Source organism: Seriola dumerili, unplaced genomic scaffold, assembly GCF_002260705.1.
Source record: "Seriola dumerili isolate Sdu_G_001 unplaced genomic scaffold, Sdu_1.0 BDQW01000003.1, whole genome shotgun sequence".
Lineage (NCBI taxonomy): Eukaryota > Metazoa > Chordata > Actinopteri > Carangiformes > Carangidae > Seriola > Seriola dumerili.
Window position 1 is genome coordinate 3,087,016 of NW_019174258.1, and position 24,205 is coordinate 3,111,220.

General features: G+C 43.0%; 1 protein-coding gene across 2 annotated transcripts in view; it reads right to left on the minus strand.

Annotated features, from left to right (window-relative positions):
* Positions 1 to 24,205, minus strand: part of elp4 (elongator acetyltransferase complex subunit 4) — a 54,014-nt gene that overhangs the window by 14,988 nt on the left and 14,821 nt on the right. For both annotated transcript variants that reach the window (XM_022742954.1, XM_022742946.1), the window contains exons 7-9: positions 23,370 to 23,558; positions 19,320 to 19,428; positions 16,776 to 16,882 (exon numbers count right to left, since the gene is read on the minus strand). In XM_022742954.1, coding sequence (XP_022598675.1) covers positions 16,776 to 16,882; positions 19,320 to 19,428; positions 23,370 to 23,558 — 405 coding nt within the window. The remainder of the gene's footprint in view (positions 1 to 16,775; positions 16,883 to 19,319; positions 19,429 to 23,369; positions 23,559 to 24,205) is intronic.

Sequence of the window (24,205 nt, forward strand, 5' to 3'; positions counted from 1 at the left end):
AAAGATCATTCATTTCCTCCTCTGACACCTGAACAGTCAGGTGATGGGTGGAACTGTAGGTCATTGAGGGTGGTGTGGAAGGGGGGTGCATCAGGATGTAACTCCTGATAGGCTGTTCTATAGTCACCAGGATGCACAAGCACATCCCGCACTTGAAAAATAACCCACATGACCAGAGCCGGTCGGTTCACGTGACCAGAGGCAGATTCCTGGTTAACAGAAACAGCGGCTGGGAACGTGTCAGTTTTCCACACCGTTGATTCGATGTAATAAACAGAAGGTGATGGACAGAATGGAAGTGAAAGGAGCAGGTTTATTAGGATTCCTTCCTGACGGAAGGATAATTGAGGGAGGGAACGCCGCGTGCGTCTGGTGCCACAGGTGGGTGGAGTAGTGTCAACATGCTGTGGCAGCATTGTCAGGATTCCTGGTGTACAGCTCAACCCTCAATCAGACTGCATGGGAAACCCAGGCCTCTCACATATACAACACACCAGACAAGGCCGGTGAAGACCTACTGGCCTTTTACTAACCACTGTGTCTTTTGCATAGGTCCAGCTAGTATGACCTGCAGCTGGACCTAAAAATAGAAGGGCCCCCTCACCCTTTCTCCCTTCTTCTTCCCTGCCTGACGTTGCCTGGAGGTTCCTCCTGGGAGTTCCAGTGCTTTTAATTACCTGCACCCTACAACACCTACACATGCTGTTGTCAAACCCTGCAGCACCCTTGACACACATGCACACACACACGCACACACACACGCACACACACATTGTGAACACATCACACTGTCTTAAAGGTTTATGTTTCTTGTTTTTATTTGATTAAGGTCTGTAGGCCAACACACACACACACACACACACACACACACACACACACACACACACACACACACACACACACACACACACACACACACACACACACAGCACTAACGTTTCCTCAGAAAGCGTGTGAAGAATGGAGGAACTGCCATGGCAAACATGCCAACAACGAACTCCAGCAGCAGAACCTCCTTCATAGAAAGGTTTGCGTGACCTGTGAGATTTCACACACTAGCTGTGCCTGAGAGGAATGTACAGGAGATATGTAGGATCCTCCAGTTCACACCCAGAGATGCTTGATGATCTGTACAATCAATCAAACAAACAAACAAAAGGAAATCATCCTGCTTTTGTTTGTAGGCAGGATCCGGCACGCCAACCAGTTCTGCTTTTACACAAGAAATGGAAATGATTTAATTCACTCACAATGAACTCACAACCACAAGTCTGTCTGTGGTTTTTAAATATACTTTCACATACTGAAGGCTTTTTTTTTTTTTTAATTTTAGCTTTGAGATCATTGAGGTCAGTGAGACTTCAGTTCAATATTATGAATCCTTAATATTTTTTGAACACTGCACAGTAAGCTGTGCAAACTCTATATCTCTTTGGTACAATGTTTAGCCTGACTTTTTAAGAAAGAAATCCAGCTATAAGAAGAGCCTTCGTTATACCGCCTTTGCTTGTTTACACTTAACCAAACAAATGTGACATATTCCAGCCCCAGTGTGTGACCTTGCTGCTGGAGTTCTACAGTGTTGTAGTGTGACATAAAACATACGAGTCCGAGCATACGCGCGTAACTTACAAATCAACAATGGAGGGTGAACTGGAGTTGTGGAGGTGCTTTAGCTAGCTGCGCACATTTTGACATATTTGACAAAGTTTCTGTGCATCATATACAACGTGTTGATTCCTTTAGGTTTGCTGCTAACTTCTTCTTCAGTCACCTTTAATTCCCCGGTGGCGGGTCGCACACTTGGCACATCATCATAACGTCACACCGCATCCCGCGATGCTGGCTTTCCCTTTTACAAAGATATCAATTCGGCCCTGTTGCGGCCTCCTCTGCCGGCAAAAAGGTGAAACCACAATATCCCCCCTTTCCGCCTTCATACCAATTATAAAGAAAGGCAAAGTGGAACAAAGGCACAACATTTTTGCCTTGAACCTTGAAAGTTCCAGGTAGATTATTTTGTAATGTAGCGTAATTCTACTGTTCAACTCGATACTGAGGATACTGAGGAGGATAAAATGGCTGTCACCGTGATAACCGTCTTCAAGTCCCTTGTATCTGAGGTAACACAGCTTTTGTTTTTTTAACTGTAATGTTTTCAGTCTGAGTGTCTGGTAAATCTCATACATACCAAATTTATGGTGACCTCCATCTGATCAGTCACAAAACAAACAAATGACAACAAATGATTAGTCATGATTATTCACTGGTGGTCTAACGTAAGTAACATTAGTGATGCTAATAAGGAAAGGTGGAAGACACTATGGGCCCTCCTGTACTTCCTCATGTAAATGATGTTCAGTTTACTTCTGTATGAGCACGCCAGGTGTCACATTGTGTTATTGTTCATTTGCGCATGCGCAGGATCATCAGGAGCGTGACCTGTTCAGACAGGTGTTGGTAAAGCTTGTTGTGTGAAAACAGGATTAGTATCCTATCTGAAGTCTTAGGTGTTTGAACTGTAAGCATGCATGAAAATAGAGCACCCTACATTTAAATACTTACTATACAAATACTAATGCCTCACTTGTTTTGTCTCCTAATGAGTAGGAGAAATCATTTATAACTATTATGTGGAAAATATGCACACGGAAAAGGTAACTTTAAAGGTTCTAGTACTTACAAGACGAAAGTTCGATTATCTATATTACAATTTTATCATCATTAACACACATTATGAAAGCATGTCATCTGTTCACCCACTCGAGAGATCTCCTCTGAATAAGTCAGAAAATGACAGAATTTATTATAAACAGGGCCGTGGTAAGCAGGCTATAACTAGACTTATTGTAACATTTGAGTGGGAAGAATTTTGTATGGTGTCAGTTTTAAGGTGATTGGGTCTTAATGTGTCATTTCACAATGTAATCTCACAATCACAATCCCCCCCATGATGGCAGAATCTCAGAATTAGCAGGACAAAAACTATGCATCCCAGTATACACTGGCAAACACACATACTTCATCTGCCAAATCCCTAAATTAACACCTTTTTGGTGAGAAAGCTCAATTTGGAACATATCAAACCAACACCACAGCTGGCATTCAAGGGTAAAATTAATTACTTCAGATACATGTGCTTCCTCTCAAAGTGGCAGACTTATTTGCATTGAGGAACATTCAGCAGAAGTAATCGATGCACACACAAAATACGGCCACCCAATGACCCCAGCCCCGTCTCAAAGTCCCTCCCCATCCCCAAAGCCCTGACGGCTCAGCCATGCATGGAGGAACAAACACAGGTAGCAAGAGCAAATCAGACTGCAACAAAACACAGAAACATGAATGGGAAGCATTACAATGACGGCCTGGAAGCAGGACAATGGGCCCGCCATTAAACAAACGGCAAATCCCAGGATGGGCTGCGGGAGTATGATACAGATTACAGGCACCTAGTTCCTGCCTGGGGAACAGGGGAGAAGGAGAAAAAAGGACACAATATTGCAATCTGACAGCTGACGTCTTCATATAAATGTATGAATTTACATTCCAATTAGAGGAAATTTACATCTTAATCACAGCGAGCAGTGTGTCGGTCCCTCGGTTAGTGTGTTGCTACGGTAATGAGGTGGGATGCTGCTGTGCTCTCTCATCCAGACAGTGATCTGTCAGCAGACGACACCTCCCTGTTATGAGGGAGCTGCACCCTTAAATGCAACCGCCACCACGATCCAGTAATATTCGTCGAAATCTGTCTTAAATACCAACAAGGTGTGGGCTGCCACCCGAGGATAATTTGCCAAATATGGAGTTTGAAAAACATCAAACATATCTTAAATACAGTGCACTGAACCAGGAGTTTCTTTAACTGTCACTCAAGTGACAAGCTTTCAGTACTCTATGGCATTCTGTTTCTAATTTCCATACTAATAATGGGTATATTATCTTTAATGGTTTGACTTTGTTTTATGGCATTTGAAATGGATGGTGAAGCCGTCTGTGGAATTACTCAAACATATCTTGTCATCAGATCACATGCTGCTCTGGCGCTAACAAAGGCAAAGTGAATGGGTGAGATGGAAGGATTGTGAATCTATCATCAATATCCTACTGGTCATCATATACATCAATGTAAATCCTAACATCCAAGCTCCCGCTCCAGGAAAGCACGCGATGAGTCTGTCAGAAAGTGTGTGTATACTTGTGGGGAGAGAAGAAAGTTGGATAAGTACGGATAGTTGAGAGGAAACAGTTAAAGTCTGCTGAAAGAACAACATCTTGTTCAAGTTTGTAAAGTCTTTTTGTGGACACTTGTTGTGGGTTTGCTCAATTAGCAGACAAGAGCAGTTGGTTTGAGGTTTTGGAAGGGAAACCACACAGACAAGCCCAAGGCCTGGGTAGGGTCACTTTATAAGCTCACTAGAGAGAAAGGAAGAACTCCACGCTAACATCAATTTTCATGAGTTCAGAAAAGGGACCGTTTAATGAAAACTTCTAACTTTGCTGAAACAACTTCCACCCAGTGAAATCATTTACTTGTAAAGCAGCACCGATTGCTGACAATGCAATCAGGAGGAGCAGATTAGCCACCACCACACAGGAGAGCACATAAATCAGTTTAACACAGGCCTTTGCCATCTTCACGCTTGACTTTAATACAGGGATGTGTGAACAAAAAATTGGAGGTAAATGAGGCATGGCTTCTTTATCACCTACCTCGTAGCCAATCAGGCCTCTCCCGTCAGAGACACTGCTCTAATGGCTGATATCTATGGAAGCAGCCTATTACTGGATACTGTCTGTAATTAAGACAAGTCAGATTACACCGGGCCAGTGCCTAGTCTCTGATATGTAGGCTTCCATTAAGGCCAGAAGTGGTAATGCACTTGTGTTGATTGAGAAAAGAAAGAAAGGCTTGTGAGTGTCCAGGGTGGGTGCCCAATGCGTCCCCAAACATCACGTGGGGCGACATGTGGGGCGTGGCTGGGATTCCACTTTAGCCTGCAGTGTGTTTGGAGAAGATGCCGGGAGGGTGCACACACCCCTTTTGGCACTTATCTTGCATATCCTACTCTTGCAGATTGATTCCCACAGCAGTGCTGCTGTGCCTGTGCACTTCTCTCAGAACATCCAAATGAGATCGCCTATCTTTTTTTTCAGGTTCCGGTTCAGCAACTGAGTGTAGTTTGAATTTTCACCATGATTACAACTTTCTTTTTTTTTTTTTTTTATTATCTAAAACAGACAGCAGCTTATAAGATGCCAAGCTGACTTTGTGTCTGGTAGCAAATGAGGTGAAAAGGGTAAATGTGAAGGCAGTTAAGTTGGAATGAGGGGCTTGAAATGTAGAGAAAGCAATGCTCTTAAAAAGCTGACTATGATTAAAAAAACAGGAGTGGAGGGAGGAAGCGTCCGACAAAAGAGACAGAGTGAGAGGGAGATAGACAGAGGGAGAGCGAGTGAGTTTGAGATGGGAAAGCACTTCTTTCTGTACACAGAGTGACCTTGCTAACACTCAGCTTACTCTAATATTCACCACTACACATGCTTTTGTGCGCTATTCCTTGCCCATCTAAGCACGCAAACCCTCCTCTCAGTACACACACTCCTCATTATACAGTTTCACTAGCCATTTATTCAAGACTTGCACAGGCATTAACAATCTTGCTAAGATTCAAAGACACACACACACAAACACCAAGATGTGCAATCTATTGAGGGGTGCAAGAAAATCACTGTACTGATTTAATTATAATTTTGTGCATTCCAACTTCTGTCTCCTTGCACTTCTGTTGATGCAGAAACCTCAAATGAGGATTGCTGAATGTCAGAGTGTGTTTAAGGACGTGCATCAAAGGAGGTTGTTAACTTTCATGTCCTATGAGATTAACTTGGAGAGGGACGCTCACTGGGATCTTTTCTCTTGTTGAGGCCAGAATGTTATTTTTAATATGAGTAAACCAAGTCACTCAATAAGTGAAAACTTTGGATGTCTGCAACAGAGACATAAAATATTCCCATCATGCCTTTGAGTGAGCAAACAATATTGAATTTCTTCAAATTTTTTCAACTTAGCAATTATGTTTGTCAAACAAAGTAAAGTAATGAAACAGTGTTTAGGAGACTCAAAAACAATACCTTTGCTATAAAATTACCAAGGCAAGTAAAGATACACTGTCAGGACTAAATGCACGCTAAACACAGGCGCAGCAGCACACACACATGCACACACACTCATATGCATTCACTGTGGGTGAAGCAAGCGGACATGACGTCCCCATACAAACAGTATGTGTAAGTGAGCGTACAACATCAGGCCATCAGATCACTTCCTTCTCCAAACATGAAGTCTTTAATAGATGTGAAACTCCAGTCCCTGGATCTTTTCACACCACTGAGTTACAACTCACACAGAAGAACAGAAGACAGAGGATGATAGAAACAAAAAAAATAAAACAAAGGAAGACACTCCATACTGAGCACATACATTTATGATGAAGGGATCCAGCAGAAATTTATATATGATTCCATTTGATTTACGCAAACACTTCAAGACTTGACAGAAATATATATATAAAAAAGATTAATAAGAATCCTCAGACTAACATATGGAGTAACCTTTGTGGCCTTCCGGGACTTGGGGGGTGGTGGTGGGGTTACACGGGGGGGTCTAACGCTCCGAAGACCGTAGGCACGCTAGGGAGAGGTGAGCTGTCACCCCCCATTATGATCACTGCCTGAGCTCAGAAAGGGGGAGGGGTAGGAGGAGTGCAGGCAAAAAAAAAAAAAAAAAATACTGGTTCCTCGCTAACCGCCATCTAGAGCCATCCCCGGGCCTCAGAACCCTCAGTCTACAACTGCCTCCTGGGAAATACTTGCACGCAAGTTGTCCTCATCCCAGGCTAGCAGTGGGGCATAATGTGTGTGTGGAGGTAAGAGGAGGGGTGTATGTGTGTTGTTGGGCTGTGTAAGCAGAATGTATGGATTCTGTTTCTTACTTGCTTCATAGAGACGGGACAAACAGATATGCAGTGGAAGTTATACTGAGAGAGTGAGCATCTCGCTGCAACTCTTCTTGTTATTAAAGTTTTAAAAAAAAGACAAAGAAAAGGCAAACGGGTATTTTTTTATCAATCTGCTGTGATGAGACTTCCAATTTAAAACACTTGGGAGTAACCAATAACTGACAGAATTTGTATACTTCAAAAGGATTGCAAAGTCCTTTGCAAAATTATCCAGGGTGGCTCTGAAACTGCATTAAGATTATACTAAAAAATAATACATGTCAGCCTGAGCACAGCAAAGAGACATGAAATGTTCTCGCTTATTATGTAGCACATAAAATGGTGCAATATTATATGCCAGTGGATAAGAAGCTTGCCTCAGATTTGACCTTTTGCTGCCTTTTGTGTGGGTTTGGGTGAGCACTGCTTAGGTGCATTCTGTTCCCCAGATCCCACTCCTAACACCCCTGTCACTCATCATCACTCATCATTGTTAGGGACAAAAGGAAAGTTTGGTTAAGCCACACACTGGAGTATTCTCCCACCCAGTGCCTCCCCCACCTTCACACATTCATGTATGTGTGTTAGGTAGTGCGCACGCGCACACATGCGCACACACACTACACACTACACACACACACACACACACACACACACACACACACACACACACACACACACACACACACACACACACACGCAGTCAAGGCACAAAGAAAATTGTTCTATTTTTGCCGGATAAGTACAAGACCACTGACTCACACACGCGCCCTGATTCATGGATGGGGTCACAAACGTTTCGATAAGGCGCCATCACCTTGCCCTCTAACTTGTCTTTTGAAGTGCAGGATTGTCCTTCCAATGGCCCCTTTGACTCATCTGCTGAGTGTAATTAAAGTCTATTCAGGGCTCTATATGTGTCCTAACTATCCTCCATCATCTGGCCAGGCCTTTCAATAGCCACCTGTGAACTCTGAAGGACAGGGACACTTGCCCTCATAAAATTCATGAGCACTGTTACATTCAGCGGCCGGCTAACTTCTCTCAATGGCAAACACCGCTTTAAACAACTCTGTGTTGACTGTTGGGTGAATCCTTTTTAAATACAACCATATTCACAGTAGCAGGGGTTAAGTAGCTGCCATGATTAGCTGAAACAAATGCCTTTATGGTGTGCTCCGAGATAAAGAGAAAGAAAGAGGATCAAGAGACCCAATTTGTTTTTGTCGAGCGAGGACTCATTGAGGGATTGCTGACAGAGAAAGCATTTAGAAAAAGGCTAAGTGTCCAACTGATCAGGCATCTCTAAGCCTACTTTTGTTTGGGATGCAAACAAATGAATGAAGTAAGCACACAAATTCTGTTGTGAGGAGTCTAGAAATTATGGACTCCTCAACAATAAGACTGTGTCCTTGTGTAGACAAGCTTTTCAGAGACATCAAGACACGGTGTAGTGAGAACGGGAAAAACTAGCTTTTAAAAAATGTTGACATTTGACTGTCAACCTACACAGATATGACAAAGTAGTTTCATAAAGTAGTACTGTTAGGGATCAAGGGTCTATATGCATCAGCCATGGAATTAATGTTAGCTAATTATCCCTTCACCAAATAATTTTATACAACACAAAAACATTTGTCGAAATGTCAAACAATTGAAGAGGAGGCAGAAGAGACTTAACTTTTTTCTTTTTTTTTTTTCAAAAAAAAATACAAGCTTCTTTTTTTTTTTCAAAAAAAAAAGAAGCTTGTATTAAAACTATCTGAAAATGAGTGCAGACAGCACCATATTTATAACATTATCTGTGTTTTCAAATTTGTTCACATTTCAACAGCATAAGATACATAAACACTGAGCAGACACACACAGAAATACATACACACACTCCTCCTCCTGACCCCCCCAGGACACTGTGCGGTGAGAGTGTGGGAAAGTTATTTTTAGGACCCAAGCAGAGAGCCTTCCTGAGTTTGATGCTCCTGCTCCGGATCAACATTCCACCTTTGAACCACTCCGACCATGGAGCTGTTTGTGCTCCATGATGGCAATTTTAACTTTCTCTGTGGACCAACAGCTGTGAAGTCACTGCTTCATTTAAAATGGGACAATCACTGCCTTTTGCCACTTTGTAGTCAAGTCTCAGTAACAATGGTAACAGTGTTTCAGGGCAATTTTATAATGGGCATTGTTTAGATTGCTGGATTATTGACCTCTGAAGGTTTGGACTTTCAAATACCAACATGTGGTTCTTTTTAAAACATATGCATGATTGCAAATTCTAAGATCCTGTGCAGCCTAACTTGCAGAGTGACTAATTATTTCATCGTTTCTATTAAATAACAAGTCTAAGGCTGCGTCCACACTATTACATTTCCATTTTGAAAGGTTTTAAAATGAAAACTATCTCTGTCCAGACGAGCATTTTAGCTCTGTATCAGAAAATAATCTCTAGCCATACTAACACACCTGAAAATGCATATCACATGACCATTCACGTACAGTGAGTGCATGTGGTTGGTTTGTTGCAGAAAATACTACGAACGAAGAACAGCAAAGGCAGAATTTAACTGCACGACAGCTGGTAGCAAAGACAACATGGTCAGAAATGCTTGTAATTCATTATCCATGTTGTATGCTCTACTGGTAGTCGTGACGGATAAGACCCAATCAGGAGGCAAGCCTGGTGTCTGTGTCATTGTTTCTAAAGGTCTCATTTTTTGCCCATCCAGACTACAATGCAACCCCAGAGTTTTCACACTAAAACCGGGCCAGCAGCGTTTCCAAAAGTCTCAGTTTTCAGGGCTCGAAAACAGAGTAGTGTGGACGCCAGGCATAAGTGATGTGTTTTAAAACTAAAACGTATCAGTGTGGTTTTAGTCTTGGTATTAGGTGTACATAACCAAGGATCAAAAGAAAATTAGGAATTAGGAATTATGCCTGAATATGAGGAAAAGCAGTAAAGTTTTTTGCACAGGATTTACAGTGAACACATTTGCCAGCCTTGCCAACAGTTTTTAACACTTGCACAAAAAGTGCATGGACCTAAGGCAAAATTAGACCCTATTTTCTAAAAGGAAATAACAATGAAATGATTCAGAAGCCAAAGATACAGCGAAGACCCAGTTTATAAGCACCAGGGGGCCTGTGGTTCCCCAGTCACTACCATTATGCTAATGGTGAGCCCTTTCTGAACACACTTATGCATACCCTATAGTACCACAAGACCCCATGGATGTAGGGTGGCATGCAAGTTACAGCCTCTTTCCCCTCCTCTCTCTAATGGGAGCTGAAGACAACTAGGACTACTTTAATCAGGTCTGAGTCCAATGTGGCCAGTCTAGTCTGATGGGGGCTGAGTGGTGCATGGACTATGTTAAGGGTTCACTGCTCACTGATGAAACAGCTTCACTTCCAGGGCGAGTTCATGCAGACCACACTCTTACTCAGCCTGGCAGGAGGAGCACATATGCCCTGTTTTGTTTTGCTTTAACACTGTCCGATTGCAAGAAACGTTTCGGTGTTGTGATAATTCAGTACAGAGGGCAGCACAGCTTTGACTCGACTACAGAAACCACAACTGTTACTGCTTTTTCTCCCTAGGCATTTGACAAAAAAAAATCTCATTGGGGACTGTTTTAGCCAGTTTCCTTAATCATTTCTGAACCTTGACCTTGTCGTAAGAAGCACATCCTCGATACGCAAGCTACCTTGGCGCCACATCAGATAATGTACGCCACTGTTGGGGGCCAGATTTGGTGTTAGAAGAGTGGCATTATTGAAGTGGGTTTGGTTTTCTAAATTAACAGAATTAGCAAACATCCGTCCATGAATTTATGCAGCAAACCTGAATAACGTGAGGGCCCCATCATGCACAACAAGCAACCCAAAAAAAAACTTGCATGTTTGCACCCCCCACAAACCCAAGACCAGCATTGAGACCTAACAAGCTGGACCTTTTCAAACACACATGCACATTTGCAGAATAGATAAAATCCCTGTTAAATAATAAATATAACTCTGATGTATGTTGTGAATATTGTTCGGCTGAGGGGTACGATCGCGTGCCACTGACTGGCCCGCACTGAGCTCTCACTCTCTCGTTCTCATATATGCACAAACCATAAGCACACCTCATTCCAAAATGCGACAGAGGCTGGTGTGCACCAACGGAGGACGTATAAATTATTCAAGCGGAATATTATTCCAAAGGTCCATTCCCATCTGATCATGATTCCCAAGGCAGATGTAGGAATCACAGGCAGATGTGTAGAAAACCTTTTTTCTGCATGCTACTAATAGGTTCAGGACATCCAGTAAGCTCGTTGTTTATATTAAGTTTATTGTCAATCTGCAACTCATTGTGATCAACTACTGGAAGCAGTTATTGCCCTACAAGTGCCTTGGGGGGGACTGCCCATCCCCCCCCCCAAAAAACAAAGAAAAAAAAGTTAAAAAAAAAAAAAAAAAAAAAAAAAAAAAAAATGTATTTATGTTATTTACCTAATTTAAGTGCACTAGTGTCATTTCAGCTCAGTGTGAGGGTCTCTACTGCGTTCTACTGTCATTCACTGTTTCTCTCCTTTCCTCTGCTCTCTGTTTAACCGTGTGCGTCTTAGCTCCTCCCCACAAACGCAGAGCAGAGGAGAGACAGGTTGACAACTCCTTACGTAAAGTGCAATAAAAGCTTTCCAACAAGTGTTAGAAAACCAAAGATGGGCAGACATCGACCCCGAATGTCTGAAAGTCAGGCCAAACTATCCACGTTTTTGTAAACGCACAAAATCTGGCAAATGTGGTGAAAGCAGTCAACTTAGGGGAAACACTGTATTGAATGACCCAGTTTAGTTTTTTCTCCGTATGAGTTCTTTTCAATATTGGCTTTTCTTTGATCTTTAGTACCAAGCATTATTTGAGACTTGGGGAAGGAGATATACGACCAGGCATGGAATACAAACAAACATATAAACAAATACACAGACAAGCCCTGAGGCCTGGGTCTCTGTCTAACATGCTCTGCATTCTACAATTCTTTCTTTCCCTCCCTTTTTATTTCTCTCTCAATAAGACGGTTTGGTGCCTCTGAGGAAAAGCCCTCATTTTAATTAGACCTGACCTGAGAATCACTTAACTGCTCCTCTCCGCTTACGCCTCCCCCCTCCTCTCCAAGCCTTCGCTCTGTTCCTCACATAGGTCCATTAACACCCTTCCCTCGGCACCCACAGGCTTCAACAGGGGGCAGACACAGGCGTTGTCTTAAAGACGTTTTGAGGACATGCCAAGAAACATTAACCTACTCCATACACCTCCCTTGGACTCTTTCAGTTCGCCTTCCTCTTCTCCTAAAGACTTCTTCTACTCAGCACAATCATCATCTTCATTCCCTTTTTCTTCTCCCTCTTTACTTCCCCTCCACTCGACTGAAGAGTCTACTCGATTGGCTAATGCCAAGTTCATGTTATGTGGGATGGAAGGTCATTGGACACGAGAAGGTTGTATGATTGCAGAGTTGTTAGTGTGAGGCTTACAAAAATGCACTGCATAGTCATTCTAACACTGTATCTAATATATTAGTGATTTTAACGCTGGACTTTGACACAAGACATCCATGTGTGTTTGCTTTTTGTTTGCTTTTTGTGGCACTGGGCAGCCTGAGTGGGGGCCTGTTGTTTCAAGTACCTGTGAGCCGATGAAATTCAATCCAGGTTTGAGAAACAGATCCATCAGTCTCATGGTCTATCAGAATGCAAAACACTGCACAACAGTTTATAATACTCTGAAACCAGTTTTTACAATTGACACAGGCAATGTCACAGCAGCAATTATTTATCTTTCACTGCAGTGATTGCACCATAAACAGCACAAAAACGGTGTTCGTGTTACAGAGTAATCTACCAGGAACGTGTGTTTGCATGTATTTGACAGGCCACCACAGTGTATTGACAGATGAACTGCACTGTGAACTGCACTGCACTGTGTTTCAGCCAGGTTCAATGGTCTTGCCAGCGTTTTTTTGCTAGTGCCTTCTGTGTTAGCACCCCGCTGCGTCAAAGAATCGGCCTCTTTCTGATGAATGAAGGAGGCTGTGTTTTTTCATGAAGGGCTGAAGTTGGTTTGAACACTGTCTTATTAAGTGTGAAGTCTGATATATAGAAACTTGTAATTCTGACACAGATGCTGATGTGAACTGTATTTACAAGTCAGAAAGTGTGAAGTACAGTAACTGCCATGTTAAAGAAATGTAGCCTGGGAACTTCATCACATGCAATCCTCTCTTCCATCTTTCTTATACTGACTCTCCACTTCAGATCTCAAAACACCACCAAACAAAAAACCATTAACATTAAATTGAAACTAGAGACTAATTGATACTAGAAAGTTTTCCTTTAAGCCAATACATGTGCACAGCCTACACAGCCATAGTGACATAGCTTGTCAGTGCAACAGACACCTCCAAATAGCTCCTCTAAGAGAAGACTAATTTGACACAAATCCCCGTCTTATACTGTATTTGACCCCGTGACCTGCCTCTAGCACCCCAGTACCCCACAGGCACATTGTCTGTCAGTTTAAAGGGTCAGACAAAGGTAAGGAGAATGTAATTGCATATCACCTGCATTCTTCAGACCTTCATCCTCAAAGCATCTTGAATTGTGAAACTACTGACAGAAGCCTGTGTCGGCTTAACATGAGTGAGTGGGAAAAAATTCTCACACATATGCATGTTTAAGAAATTTCCGTCACATATGTGCGTGCTTGCATTTCTCAATCAGTATGCGCTCACAAATTTCAATATCTTCATGTGTGGGAGCGAGCAATGTTTGCGTATGTGTCTATGAGTATGTGTTAATCTTGTCTAAACACCTAACACTCCCCCTACCTGCTCAGACAGGGCCATGGGTTAATTCTGGCCTCAGGCCTCATGGCTAATAACTGCTCATCAACCGCAGCTTGAACTCTCGGAAACGTCAAACTGTTACCGTGGTAACCTTATCACGGAACCAGAAGAACATTGATAATGGTGCTGAGTTTGAGGTTGGGAATTAATATTAAAAATGTTATCAAATTTAGAAAAAAAAAATATTATTATTAATTATTAATAACTTAATACATGAGCTACAACCCTGTACTCTGCGTGCTGGTAAACAACTACTTTTCCGCGTTCCTGATGTGCTAGGTGATGGAGGTGTGCTTCAAACAGCAGTTAAGAAATTAGTCATCAGCATGACTCCATGTGCAGTTGGGTGACACGTACCTGCCTGACCTAGCTGGTGAGCAGCTAGCGCTGTCAATCACCTGTCATTCACCTTCGCCATATCACAAATTAATCCAGATAGATGATATGCAAAGATTGGCTGAATTTCCTGCTTTTTAAATGTGGAAAAGGAGTCAAAAGTTGAAATAAGCGCATAGCAGCAGGAGAAGTGCGTTACCTCTGACATGATAGATGTGCGGAAGAAGACAGACGGAGCAGCGCAGAACAAACTCAGTCAGAGAATTCTGTATTATGTGGCTCCAGGCAGAGGAGTCCTGTAGCTTGAGTAAATGAGGTGATTAGCAGGGATGGTGTGGGCTGTCACATGTCAGACACTGGGCTTAGACTCCAATCACCATGTCATTTGTCAATCAGCGGCCCACCGAGGCAGTTGACCAACAGGTCAAACACAGTATATGATGAGTCACACAGTCAGAGCGCAGCGGTGGTCCTGTGTGTGATCTAATACACAGGTATACCGATGCCTCTGCATCGAGGGATGAAGAGCCAACATGCACTCATACCTTTGTGACATCTCCATCTCAGGTGGTTTACAAATTAATGAATCCAATCAAAGTTCCACAGAACACAACATGAAAACATAATAGTGTAGTACAATGACTAATGACTAATATGTGTTTTGATTGATTTGATGCATAACTGGTGGTATGATACAATGTTGGGAAATTCCCTGCCACATAACAATGTGTCATGACCAAGGACTGTGATTGACATTTCATATTATTACTATCTTATGTCAACAATCACAACCATTTTAGAATTGTGAGATTTTCTTATAGTGTTATGTTCTGAGGGCAACACAAGGGTATGGTTCACATTCAACAAAAAACTCCAGTAAAGCTCTTTAAACAAGGAAGACAGACAAAGCTTGGTCTTAACAGTGTGCTGCTGGGATATATGACATGGTATCCAGGCCCCATAGAGCTACAGAGATTCTCTAGGCCTCAGCCCCCTGGCCTGCTCAATACAGAGGCCTAATTAAAAGACCATTGAGGATAACCACCTTGACTTTTACGGACCTTATAAATCTATACTGGAGTGGCCTATTTGGGGGGTCAGAGAAAGGGGGTAGGTGGGGGAAAATGCAGACAGGAGAAAGGGTTAGAAGGATGGTGCAGGCTGGCAGAAAATGAGAAGGGGATGACCGTAGGATGTGAGGAGGCTTGTAGGGGGGAGGGGGTCGGGTGGCATTCCTCTCCTCCCTTTCACCTCCTGCCTGAGACAATAGGACTCACTAAGAGCCAAGGACCAGAGGGTGTGATAAGGTAATGATAATGTAATGAGGACCAATCATGAGCCTGAGCTAAGAGGAGGGCCCCTTAATTTGTCTCTAGAGTGGTAGTTCAGTGACAGATTGATTGCTCGGAGTGAGAGTGATGATGTGACACATGCAAAATGGATGCGTCTTTGACAGGACGAGAGAGAGAAAGAGGTTAAAAAATCATAAATCGAAATTAATGAAGAAATGGAGAGGCCTCTATTCTATGCAGGCTTAAAATGGTCAAGCCAATCAAGAGATTTCAAGCTATGATGCGAAAAAAAAAAGAAAAAAAAAAGAAATTCAACAATTGCTTTTGAAGAAAACCTTTTTTTGTGTATTTCTGACACCTAATAAAGCCTTCAGACCTCAATCCAACGTGTCTCAGAAGACGTGGAGAAGGCAATTTGGAAATAACACTGCAATTCAAATTAGCTTATAGGCCGCGGTTTAAAATACACCTGCTGCTTACTGCTCCTTTTTCTCAACAGGTCACTGCTGTTCCCAGCTGGGAAGTGAATGAACAGGAACCTGCTAGACAAAATAAACAGCATCTACTGTGCATAGTGTGCTCACCTGAGAGCTATTGTGGCTTAAAATGTTTGTGTAGCGAAACCCTGTTTGTTCTCGTTTCTTCATTTCTGTCTGTCATGGACGGTTGGTTGCATGTCCATGCATCAATATCATGACTGGCAACTAATCCTAACTACTGAACTACTATAGTATACCAAAAGTGCAAACTACACCTATAACTTAACCGCCACCAGTATTTTTTCACTACATATTCAAGCATATAGATAGAAAATTTTCACACTCTGTTGCCTCTTGATGTTGCACTGGAGTAAGTGTGGTAGCAACAGTGTATAATCAATAGCTTCACCTTTGATTTTGCCACCCAATAACAGATAAAAGGTAACACAGGTTGACGGAGCTTGGCTTACGTGAGAGACTTCTCATTATCATCAGCACTTAATTTCAGCACTGCTATGAACAACTTAAATGGAACAAATGTAATGGCTTTCTTAATAAATAATTACTGCATCTAAGTTCTTGTTTTAGGTTAATGGTTACATGGCAAGTTACAAAATACATTAGAGAAGTAAAATTGGGGCAACAAAACAAAACAAAAAATATGACTGAGAAACAGCATTAAAAATACAACAAGACGGTAGGACCGGTGAACACCTATGTTTTGTTTATGAAGAAACCCTGGGTATGCTAAGTAACCCAGACAACATACCTCAATACTGAACTGTTTTCTCTTGAGCTTAAAGGCCAGGTCCTTGTGGTCAGGGAGTTGATTCGCCAGACAGTTCAGGTGAGGTACCTGGCGCACATGTAGCAGGCCTGTGAAGGACGGAGAGTGCAGATTAAAGCTGAAAGCGCTTACAAATACAACAGAAATACAAGGAAGATATCCCTGTCCTAGCCACAGTGTGCATGTGTTATGTGACACTGTGCCGATAACAAATAACTTTGTGCTGGACAGTGGTGTGCAGAGTGTTAAATATGTAAAAGAGTTTTTTTCCTTCCCCAAATTACATATGCAAGATTCACTACTTACTACGACTAAGAAGTTAAACATTATTTTACTCAGTAAACCTGTTTCAAAGGAATCTTGCCTTCTTCTAGGTTTGCAAGATAGCAAAAATTGCTCTATACTATTAATTATTAATTGTATCAGAGCAAATATCAAATAATGCCTGATATCTCACCCTGATTTCATATATGTATGAACTGTTTGTTAAACACATTTGCAAATGCATTTCTTAATTTGTTTGACATGTAAAAGGCTATTTCTATTTAAATGTGGCAACTGCTAAAAACGATTCTAATGATGAAATCTTCAAATAAGTTTTATGACAACCGAAGGGAGCCATTTTTCTGTTCGTCAAGTCTACAAAATCTTGTTTTCCTTTGAAGCAAGTTTGACAGTTAACATCTTAAGAGGAAGCTTTCAAGGATCCACCATTATAAAGTGCATTTGTGAAAATGTTGCACTAAAATCAAGGTTACATTTGTCCTCATTTGATTTGAAGTAAACTGTGCTCATCTACATGAGTGACTGTGGTAGAATGTAGTGTTCAGTAGTAAAATTAGGACACGCATTAACAAACCGGTATATTACAGACGACAATATTTGCACTAAGCAACATAGTCACAGTCCCTACACGCTGAAGCATGGGTAACTGTTCACTGCCAACTATTATTGGGACACATTGGAGCAATGAGCGACAGGAAACCGACATACAGAGGCAGGGCCTTTGCTGTCAAGGTCCCCCGAATACTTTGTTTCTCATTTCCATTCAATAGAAAGTTACATTTTCATAAAACTGGAAAAATACTGGAGAAGTGGAGTGGTATAAATGAGCGTGAGAGAGAGAAAAGAAGAGATCGAGGGAGTAATGGAGAAAGGGAGACAGACAGAGAAAGTGGGGGATGGTGGGTTCTCTCCTCTGTGCACTTGGGTGATTTCCCCTTGCCTGATTTGCAGTGACAGGCTTCCCAGCATGCTTTGAGCAGCCCTGAACTGCTGCCGCAAACACGCACGCACGCGCATTCGCACGCTCTCTCACACTCGTACCAGATGCGTTTGCACTCATGAACACACATCAAAACAGTCATACAAATAAATGTATTTCATAACCCAACCAGAATTTCTCTGGCTGGTTAAACAGAGGGCAAATATCTTTTTGAACAAGACATTCAAATAATATTAATTGGAAATTCCAAAGAACATTTTTGTAATTCATACAATTTTAAAGAAATTATTCACTGAAACATGCATATGTTGAATGGGTTTACAAGCCACCTGGCTTTTTAATGCAGAGGAATGTGATCACTATGGGGTGTGTTATCTAAATAAAACATGCTGTTGGATGAAACCAAAACCTGCCATTGAATGTTTTTACTCCTCATCCCTTCATCTGTCACAACCAGGGCTGTCTAACCCATGGAGGGGAGGGAGTGGGGAAATGAGAGGAATAGTGCAAGAGTGAGTGGGAGAGTTCGAGAGGCACAACTAAAAATACCACACTCGCTTAAACTGACCTTTATGCGTGGAGAGTGTGATAGAGTGATAGAAAAGAGGGAAGCAAGAGGGAGAAAGAGGGAATGGTAAAACCGTACCGGAAAAGTGATGGTGAGGACTGGGAGAGCAGAGACAAACAACAGTGCCCTCCTTTCCTCTTTTTTCGTTTCCTTCTCTCCATTTGTCCCTTACCAGTGTCCTCTTCCCCTACTGAAAGCCTTGCCCTCCATTTATTAGCAGAGCATGCTGGCCATGGAGACATTGAGCGAGGGACAGAGAGATAGAGGCAGAGAGGAAGAGAGAGTGATGGTGAGAATATCGATTCCCCAGTGTTGGTCTGCTCTGCTCCAGAGCCTCAGGGGTATGGGACAAGGGATGGGACTAGGGATGGAGAGGGGGCGAGGCGAGAGGGAGAGAGGCTCTGCTGGAGGGGGGGAGGCAGGGATGGAGGGGGGTGAGGGTGCGAGGGAGAGGGGGTACAGCGTGGCAGCTGAATCCCCCCCGGCCTGTCTACTGAGGAGCACGTCTGATTGAGCAGCAGCACACTAACACGCACTGACAGCCTGGCCTGCAAGGGGGCTGCCCTGCCTCCATCCACAGCCCAGCCCCAGCCTTAATGCACTGCCTGTGTGTGTGTGTGTGTGTGTGTGTGTGTGTGTGTGTGTGTGTGTGTGTGTGTGTGTGTGTGTGTGCGCCAAGCAGCGTATTTGATGGAAAAGAGACAGAAAGATAAGCGAGTGTGTGTGTTCTTACCATGGTAATCTTTGTAGAGTGGGTTGGTCTCTCTCTCAGAGCCTTTGAATGATTCCAGTGCTATGGCATTGTCACATAGCCTGGTTATGCTGCCCATTAGAGCTCTGTCCTGTAGGATCGAGTGAGGGAGGGAGAGGGAGAGGGAGAGGGAGAGGGAGAGAGAGAAACATGAGCAGGTAATTAAAAGCCTCCTGACGGGCCATCAGTGTTGCAATTAAATTAGGTCATCATTTCCCACGGCCAGGTCATTTCTGCCCATGGCTTAGGTGAGGGTGATGAGGTATAGAGGGGAAAGAGCACTGATAGAGGTGACACAGGTGATGTCGGAGCAGACCAGTGGACATACACCTTACATCAAGCATGCATCTAGAGAAGAGGCATGGGAACAGTCAATGAGTAACACACTCAAATTATTTTACTTGGTTCAGGCTCCAAACCTGCACACAGCAGGGGAGGACAGAAAAGTGGGAGAGAGCAAGAGAGGCTTGATGATGAGAGCTCCCCCTACTGGTTAGGTCAGTGACTTGACAACAGAGAGGACAAATCAGGGGTGGATACAGTAGATAGAGAGAATGAATGAGAAATATACAAAAGGATGGAGGCAGAGGGTAAAGGGAGTGGGGTGGGGGTGGGGGTGGGGGGGCGACATTGGGATGGAGGGAGAGAGGGAGTCCTGCATTATTAATCCTTTTGCCTCTTGAATCATTCACATCCTTCTCTCTGTGTTGGCTGCCACCGCCTAATGCAGTTTTCATGCCTTCATGTCTTTTCCCCACTCTTTCTTCCTTTTCATTTTTGTCCTACTTTTAAAGTAGGCATATACCACCAGCACTTACAGGGTACCTGAGGTCACTCACAAGCAGCAATTAAAGCCAGTGTAAGAGTTTGAATACAACAAATTATTCAAAACATCAATGGTACAATATGACCAATGGTGTCTGTGTGAGTGAAACTTTACCTGTGCTAATGTGTCTAGGCCATAATAACTCTCCTTTGTGTACTAACATACAAAGATATGGCTCCTTGGAAAAGAGTCAAAAGTTTCAAAGTCAGAGGAGTCCAAAGTGTCCACACAGAGCCGTTCAGTACTGTGACAGCAGGGCAGAATGAGGTCAGTAAGACATGGACATGCTCCACAGCTCCTTGAATTCAAGGAGGTGATCAGGGAAACACACCTTACATCTTTCAAAAAAAAAAAAAATTATTTATACTTAATAAGGACCTCAAACAAGAATCAATTCAGTTCTGCACTGAAAGTCTATTCTAGCTCAATTAGCTCAGATTTCATCAGTGTAAATCCCGTGAACACCCTCAGCCTCAGCTGACGACCACTGACATGTCAAAGGGAGGGCCCAGCATTTATCTTACCCTGACTAGGCAAGTGGGTAGCTCATGACTTGACAGGGCTCACCCAGTTACTGATTAACCCCATTTTGCTCACAGTTGTTTGACTCAATGTTGTACTTCGTAAGACGTGTCACTGTGTACACACGTGTTCGAAGATTAGATCGCAAATGTAGTATTCTACAAGTAGACAATCTACCCAGTACTACACAAAATTCAATACATCGCTCTGAGGGGGGCAGCAATGACTTTTCTGTTGGGACTCGAGAGTCTATATACAGTACTGTATGAGACAAAATAAATGCACATAACGACCAAGGCTACAAATATAAACAGCAGTTTGTAAATATATTTCAAAATTACAATTGGAAATGGGAAAATGTGTGTTGAAAATATGCAATTAACACCCACTAACAAATGTTAGCAACAGCAAATATGATGAGATCTGTTCTGAAATGGATTACAGAATGTCCAAAAAATCATAAGAACTGGCAAAGTGGTTTCACATGAAATAAATACAATGTTTCCTGTTTCCTGTAGATGTTATGGACTTATAGGGACATCTTGCTGTATTGTTCAGTAAACTTACAATCAGATTTCTGGTACGGTCTTTCAATTACATAAATAGGTCAATCTTAAGACCTTTATCATTCACAAGAAAAAAATTACCATAAGGAAATTTACATCTTTAGCTAAACTAAACAATGCAGTGGGGTTCAAGAGTACTTTAAATGACTACAAGTAAAAAAAGGGTCAACTGAATATTGATTGTTGTGATGAAACCATCTCTTACAGCCCCACCACACAGGGCTGTGGTACTAAACAGCTGTGCTTGACCAGTCCAAACCCTGAGTCAAAATATTTGCATAGGTCAGGACACCACTTAGTCTGAGCAGCAGGTGAGGTGTACATAGATGCATTTTATGGAGGACTGTGGATTTTGTATTTGTGTGTTTACTTACGGGGATGGGTGTGGTAGCAGGAGATAGTATGATGGAGGTGGCCTGGACTAGGACAAGCCTAATTAATGTTTCAGATGGACTGTGGCACTGGGCTGCTGTGGGGAGGCTTTCAGTGAGTTGCTCAGCTTCCCAAGCTGCTCAATAATGGATAGAAAGTCCAGTGCGGTCTCGGCCAGCTAGCCCACTGCTACTAGTCTAGACAGTCTTCCAAAGGCCACACTCTGTTAACTAAGCTATTAGCTAAGCAAAGGCAGGGAAGATGCTCTGCTAACATTTCAATTAAAATACTAAACACACTGTTGTCATTAACTTAAAGTGAGCAGCTTTCACACGTTGGTGACCTCAGATGATCACTTTTCTTTTCTTATGACAACATCATCAAGTGAGATTCACAGTGTTACTAAGCATAAGGGCATTTCATAGATGGCCATCTTAACAGCCTCTCATTACCTCCATGTTGGCTTAGTCACCCAACACCTGATTCAGTCCAAAATTTCCCCCTCTCCTCTTCTTCCCCCGCTCATTCACTTCTCTCCCCAGGGTGGAGAAGGGGGAGGAGACAGATTAAGGGTTTGGAACCCAGGCCAGAGAGGGACAGGGGGACCGCTCCCACCACAGCTGACATCTGCTAGTTAGCCACTTTACCTTTTTTGACTAGGCCAAGGCCGCTGCGCACTGAGCATATAGGCCTGGAGCCAGAGCATGTTGTGACAACACAGCTGTTCTGAAAGTTAAGCATCGACCTATATCTTTATATAAAGGGATCACAGATAACGCAGCTTCCATGCTCTTGAGAATGAGGACTATGAGGAAGTGGGGTGTTTGAAGCATGGGCGAGATAAAACATTTTAGTAGAAAGTCTCAGATGGCTTTTCTGGTGAGTGTGCCTCTATGGTCGAGTGTTTGGGGGAGGGCTGTGGTTTGCCATATGCCTCAGCAGATGACTCCACCTTCACACTGAGAGGCCAGACTGGACACAGACGCATGCACGCGGACTCATACCCCCCCACCCCCCCCACCCCACACACACAACACACACACACACACGCACACACACACAGACACAACTACAAGGAGAGAGATTTGTAAGAGAATATAATGCATGCACAGACACACACTCTCATTGTGTACAGCTTCAAGTAATTAAAGTCCAAATAAACAAACATAGATTTAGAGGCCTTTGAATGAAGAGTGCACTCGACTGGGTCTGTTGGGGGAGTGATGCGTGGAGGGAGAGGCCCCTCACAGGCCTGAGTCATACCAGGGTGACACTGAACCACAGGGTCAAGAGGAGGCCCCACGACAAAAGACGTCCAACTTCGTGCCCCATTAATGAACGAGACAAAGCAAAAGTACATGGCCCAAAAATTAACTCACACGCAACAAAATCTTAAGTGTCCATTAATGGCAAATTCAAGTCAATTAGAATTTAGCACTTTATTTATCCCTCTGAGGGCGATTCAAGGTAAGTGCGTAGGAGACAACAGGGGAGCGAAACAAACGTTGTGAAGAAGGCAGTTATGCAGTTATACCTTTGCATATTATTGTATTCTTGCTGTATCACACACCTAAGGAAGTGCTAACAAACTGTACTAAACTGTTTAACACTAGCAAAAAAAAGTGTGTACATAATTATTTATATCCAGCCAGCCCGTAGTCACTAATCAGATAAGTTGTATTCCGAGCGGATGCTGATGCTTACGTACTCTGTCGAGTTGTTCTCTTGTGTCAAACATCACCTTACCTGGATGAGATGTGAAGGTACAGTAACTACTGCAACTGACAGTGATGACCTCAGCAGAGCACGCAGTCCATAGAGAAAGGTAGTGAGGGCGTGGCGGTGTCTAGGGTTGTCATGGCAACTCAGGTCATCACCCCAAAGAGCTGAGCCAAGAGAGTGAAGCCCAATGCGCAGGATGTTACGTGACTTTGACTATAAGAAAAAAACAAGCAAAAAGAAGGGGTAAGGAAGACTTCAAATGTGTAAAGAGTCATGGACATATGCAGTATTCTCTTGAAGCACAGCCACAGATCATACTAAAGCAACGATACAGTTTGATTTAACTCAAGTTCACGGAGTGCATTTGAAGATTAAAGGAGAACTGCTTTTGAAGTATTTCAGAAAGGTGCTGCTGTCTTGGGTAGTATTCTCAAACTCTGGGGGAGAGCGACTGGACAGTCTGCTCACCAGCACAGACGATCGGAACACAGTGCCCAAACGTGACTGGACACAACTGCCCAATCACAGAGGCCATCTGACACACGCACAATGGACCTGTCAGACAGGCTTCCAATATGGCTGCCACCCAGAAACCCCAGCACATTCTTGGCACCACAGCGATGCTCTGCAGCCAAGGGGGCCTGGGTAAGGGTGGAGTGCCTTCCCTTGAAACCCCCCACCCCACCACAAGAGATCAACGGTAACCCACTCTCATGAAGACAGAGAGAAAGTGGCCAAACAGTGGTGGGATATATATCACTGAAACTGAGAGAATGGAGGAGCCTGTCCAAACTGTGAGAGGTTTTTAACCTTTAGTACAATTGCCTTTTATTTGGGTTTTCTTCGGGATGGCTCCTGAT